Source organism: Triticum dicoccoides, unplaced genomic scaffold (assembly GCF_002162155.2).
Source record: "Triticum dicoccoides isolate Atlit2015 ecotype Zavitan unplaced genomic scaffold, WEW_v2.0 scaffold145786, whole genome shotgun sequence".
Classification (NCBI taxonomy): domain Eukaryota; kingdom Viridiplantae; phylum Streptophyta; class Magnoliopsida; order Poales; family Poaceae; genus Triticum; species Triticum dicoccoides.
The window spans coordinates 1-5,612 of NW_021203648.1; the positions used below are offsets into that span (position 1 = coordinate 1).

General features: G+C 53.5%; 1 protein-coding gene across 1 annotated transcript; it reads right to left on the bottom strand.

Moving 5' to 3' along the window:
- Positions 1-3,111: 3,111 nt before the first annotated feature.
- Positions 3,112-5,377, bottom strand: LOC119343909 (putative serine/threonine-protein kinase-like protein CCR3). The gene has a single exon (XM_037614627.1). The coding sequence runs from the start codon at positions 4,410-4,412 to the stop codon at positions 3,507-3,509; it is 906 nt and encodes a 301-aa protein (XP_037470524.1). The 5' UTR covers positions 4,413-5,377; the 3' UTR covers positions 3,112-3,506.
- Between the last annotated feature and the right edge of the window lie 235 nt (positions 5,378-5,612).

Consider the following 5,612-nt stretch of genomic DNA (forward strand, 5'->3'; position numbering starts at 1 on the left):
GCCCCCTCAACCTTACATGTAGCTCTGCCGTTGCTCACGATTCACCTCGTCGGAGTGAGACCCTGATATTTTGGTCGCGTGTTGGACGTGACGTGGCGCGGCTGACACCAGCGTACGAACGCTTTGCATGCATGGCAAAAAATCATGCCATATCATCGCGCAGATGACCAGAAGAAAGAATTAGGAACTGTTTAAATGACATCCGTGATTGGCGGGGCCGTCAACCTGCTGGTCGGCGAGCTTCTCGCCGGTCCACTCGACTCGACCGGCGGCGAAAGGGCGCTCGAGTTCATGGTGGAGGTCACGACCGGCGGAAGAAACAAAGCAGGATCTGATGCTTCTGGGACACACTCCCTATCTTTCTTTATAGAGTAATAGTTAAAGGCAAAAGTGCAGATTGTCTAGAACATTGTATTGCTGACACCCATCTGTGTGAAGCTTGTGTTTCTTTTTTGTGATCTCTTACATAGGGCTGTCACTGGATAAACAATTCCTGTATTTTTCTTCATTTTTACATATGTACTTTGTCGAATTAATATATGAAAATAATGTATAACAATTGTTATACGGTTCAGGACTTCAAAACTAATACAGGGTGGGTAGTGAAGAAGCAGGTCCATCCCCCGAGATCTGTCTTAAACCGCCGCCCCCAACAAGCGCCTGCAGATTACCAGAATCAGGGCATTATCTACGCATGGTAAGGGCATCTCCAGCCGCGCCCACACGAAAGCCTTCCCAGGCGATTTTTTCGCGCCGGCGCCAAAAAAACGGCCCAGTCGTGCCCCCAGGAGCCCGATTTTCGCCGGCTTGGGCCGAAAACAGCGCCGGCGGACCCAGCCCGAACCCGGCACGAAAAAGACGCGGGCCAGCCGCGTCAGCGACTCGGCGCCTCGTCTTCCCCCAACGGCCTCGGTTTCCGTGGGGAATCAATGGCAAGGCTGCCGCCGGTCAGCCTTGCCGTTGATTCACGGGCGGCGCTTCACGGGGCGGCGCGCCGACGCCTCCCTTCCCTCGCACGCGTACACACGGCGCGGCCCGGCTATAAAAGCCAGCGGCCTCCACTCGCCTGTGCCCAGACCAGTCCCCCCTCGCCGCCGTCCAGCCCCTCCCTCTCCCTGCCTCTCCCGAGCGCCGCCCTCCGGCCCCTCCCTCTACCTCTCCCGAGCCCACCCCGCCCCGCCGTCGCCATGGCAGAACGCTTCCCCAGAGACGAGGCGGCGGCCAACGGCTTCGGCCGCCGTTCGCTCCGCGAACAGGAGCCACCGGACATGGGCCATCGGGGTGGAGGCTCAGCGCCGGGGGAGTACCCATTCCCCCGTTGCCCGACGTCGTGGCGAAGCCGAAGTACTACGCCGAGGAGGTCGACATCGTGCGCGCGTCCCTCACCGACGCCCAACTCTCCCTCCCCCAGTACGCCGCCGACAACCACGCGGCCTGGGCGGCGTATTTCGAGCGCCGCCAGCAGCAGCGATTGGCGTCCACCAACGGCGCGCCGGTGGTCGGCGGCCGACAGAACAGCGAGGGGCGCCACCTCTGGTAGGGCGTCCCCGGCCGCACACTCGAGGGTGTGCTCACGTACCTCGAGGGCGGCAACGACCCGCCGTTGGCGTACCCCCCGGCGCAGCACCGACGCGTCGGGCCATGGGCGCCAAGGAGGTTCGGGTCCTCCTCCTCCTCTTCTTTCTCCCGATCCTCGTCGCACTCCTCCGGCACTCCGGCCCTGCTCGGCGTCAAGGCCGAGCCCGCGGCGGAGTCGCCGCTCGGCCGGCGCACTCGCAGCGCCGGCATCGTCATCAACGAGGGCGGCTGGCGTGCCTCGTCCTCGTCGGCTCCTCCGCGCTTCGTCAAGCCAAAGACGGAGCCGGGGCTTGCGCCGGTGAAGGCGGAGTTCGACGACGACGACGTGGCCCTAGAATGCGCGCGCCAGGACTATTTTGCGATGGAGAAGGCGCGCCGGGAGAAGGTGAAGGAGCGCCAGCGTGCCGCCCTGCGCCACTTCGAAGAGCGCCGACGCGGCCGCGATGAAGACGGGGTCGTCGTCCTACGCGACAGCGACGACGACGACGCGCCGCCGCCAGTCCGCCATGGCGACGCCGGGTCCAGCAGGGGCGCCCGCGTCAAGGAGGAGAAGGCCGCCGACGACGACGATGGCGGCGACGACTTCAGCCCCTTTCTTTTTTAGATTAGGTTAATGTCATGAAAATGGCGAATTTCGCCGAAATTTGCCATGTTTAGACGAAATTTAACTAGTTTTTAATCATAACTTCGCCGAACGTCTCATCTTTTTTTTTAATACGCGCCTAGGGGCGGTCCTGGGGCCGACTCGCCCAGGGCCATTTTTTGCGCCGGCTCACCCCCAGGCGGCGCTTTTTGACGTCCCTGGGGGGGGGGGGGCAACGGCGGGAGATGCCCTAACATGATGCTCCTCGGGTGATTGAAGCAATTGATCGCAACACGCCACCCGTGATGAAGCCACCTTGGACGATTGGTGTCAAGGCCCATCCTCCAACACCCCAGGTTCCTAATTAATTAAGGAAGAAACCACAAAATGAACAGTGAGCCCCTTTCATCAGTGTATGGACATGACTGAATTCATTAATGTGAACAAAGTTCAGTTGGTTTGTAGTGTGCCGGATCAGAACAGAGGCACACTCTGGTATGTGGAGAGTCCCGTGAGTCAGTCGACTTTTTCAAGGAAGGGCTGTTGCTAGTAAGCCATGCCCGAGCGATGACGACTGGCGTCGGGTGCGCCAGGTGCGGTCTATGCAGGGCGTGGGCGTGTATGTCCCGGCGTGAATCTGTGCTCACGTTGGTTGCGTGAAGGAACTACATGCACGAGGGCCGTTGCGATCTGTTGGAGCCAGCCGCGTCGTGCCCGTGGCCGGAGCAGTTGGTTGCATGCTAGATGGATGGACTCGGCTGTTGCGGGAGGCTGCGCACATCCTGAGTCTGACCATGCATGTAGCTAGCAGGTTGTGGGTGCATGGCGTAGTTAGTTGGCTTAGTGGCCGGGCGATCCATGCATGTGCGTGCGTGAGGCCAATGCCTGGTGTGTGTCCGGCTATATAAGCCATGTATTGGTGTTGTGCAGAGTGGAGAGTAGCTAGGAGAGATGTAGTCTCCAGTAGTCCTTCGTGTGGGTGTGGCTGCGGTATGTGCCGAGCCCGAGTTCGTGCTCAATGAAAAATTAGGCTGTTCGTGCGGCCGAGGCGCCGTTCGTGCGGCGGAGCGTATGTGCGCCGGAAATATTTGTGTCCTCTCCCTTTCTCTTGTTTCTTCCTTATCTCCGGTGATCGCCATGGTTCAGTGAGTAGGCTAGACAACAACAAGGGCCACAAATCAGACTTGAAACCAGACTTGTCAACTGAATCCGGCTCGTCTCTGGAGATCAACTCGCACGCCGTCTTGAGGTTGGGAACGATGCCTGATATGGTGGGCCGGTCCTTCCTGGCAAACTTCACGCAGCATCGTGCAATCTGCGCCACATGCTTCAATGCGTGCAGCTGTCATGACGTTGGCTCCGGTACAGGTCGTCTATCCAGCATCTCCTCAATGTTACCGGCCTCAATCATGGGGAGTGCAAAAGATGCCAGATCTCTATTCATCTCCTCCTTTGCTTGGGAAAACGCCCTTTTCCCTGTCAGAACCTCAAGCATAACCACGCCAAGGCAATACACGTCGCTAGCCGGAGTCAGATGACCTGTATGGAGGTACTCAAGGTCGATGTACCCAAGTGTGCCTCTAACGATGACATCCAACCACGGCACCTCACTCGCCATGTCCCAGACGACGGACGAGGCAAAATCTGAAACATGGGGCACCCAACTGACATCGAAAAGGATGTTGATTGACTTGATGTCACGGTGGATGATCCGAGGGTTGGAATGACAGTGGATGTACTCTATTTTTGCTTGTGAAACACGGAGGAGCACATCGATGCGCATATTGCAAGACATGGTCACCGGTGACAGCATATATATAGAGGAGCCAGCCTGATTTGGGTACAAGATAAGCCTTTCTAACTCCTTTCTTCGCCGGGTTAGCAGGCGCTTTCCCTTAATGCTAACACACCATCCAAGGAGGGGGATGATATGCTTGTGTCGTAGCTTTGCTAGGACGTCGAGCTCCGTGCGGAAGTCCTCCAGCTGTATGTTTTCTGACATGCGCTTGATGGCCACCCGTCGTCCATTCTGAAGCCTGCCCCTATACACCCTTCCTCCGCTGCCGCAATTGGTCATTGTGTCATGGGCGAAGTTGTTGGTGGCAGCTATGATCTCCACCAACGTGAATTCCTTTGTTCCTATCGGTAGTACCTCCTGAACAACCTCCGTAGACTCCTGAAAAAGAGACCACAAATGAGCAGTGACCGTCCACCATTTCATACAAAATGTACCTCCTTCATCACGAATCATCACTATCAATTTGCAGGCCCGTTGATGAGGGGGGCCAAAGTGGGCGACCGTCTAGGGCCTTCGAAATTTTGGGGCCCCAAAATCAGTAGCGAATATACGTCTAGGTTTAATTAGGGGAAGAGGCGTACGTGTGAAGGTAACATGCTTTTCGATCCATATATACTGGCTTCCACCCAATATTCTAGGCGCTAACTTACCAAGGACGGGGAAGTCCCCTTCTACACCCGAGCTCAAATGAGCTCGGGATGAATAGTAACTCAACTTTGTTTTAAATATTCAAAAAAATCTGATTTTTTTTCTAACAAACTTTGATAAATGTTCTAAGAGCTTCCAAAATTTCATCATGAAATCACATTTGTGGAAGTCGTGATAAAAAGAAAAATAAAATCGGTGCTCCAAACTGCTTTCGAAAGTAGCATTTTCAGAATATCTATTTTGTTTATTTTCTGTCATGACTTCCACAAATGTGATTTCATGATAAAACTTTGCAAGCTTTTAGAACATTCATCACAGTTTGCCATAAAAAACATTCAGATTTTTTTGAACATTTTTTTAATTTTTTCGATTTTACTATTCACCCGAGCCGAGTTCATTTGAGTTCGGATGGAAAAACTGCAGTCCCGATTGATGACCCTTTAGAACGCTGATCAGTGTGTATTGTCTGCCGGCCCCGTCTATCCGATAAGAAGAATTGTTTAATATCTTGTCTACTGGTTCTTCATTTAATTTAGGTAAGGGTGATCTCTCATATATATTTAAAAAGAATAGGGTTAATACTGGATGATTCTAATTTCAAGGTTTACGCTTTTCCTGTTTCCGATTTCCCTATCTTGCTAAGCTTAGAACCCATGTATTGCTTGAATCATTACTTTTGTTAGAAGACAAATGATTGTTTTTTGGGGTATAACATGAGATCCTTTATTGCTTGATGAATATCACATCTACTCTTTTCGCGTTTATATTTGTTTTATCTATAAATATTATACCTAATAACACATATTTGAAGTGTTATAGTTATGCAAGAGTATGTGTTTATTTACTTATTCAAAATTTCGGGCCCAATTTTCATTTCGTCCCGGGGCCTCAAATTCCTGGAGAAGGCCGACCAACGGCATAGATAAGGGGCACCGTGTAGGACCAGCTACAAAGAAACTTTGTGTTTTCAGCACCCGGGTGCCCCTACACCCTCTATGAACAGTA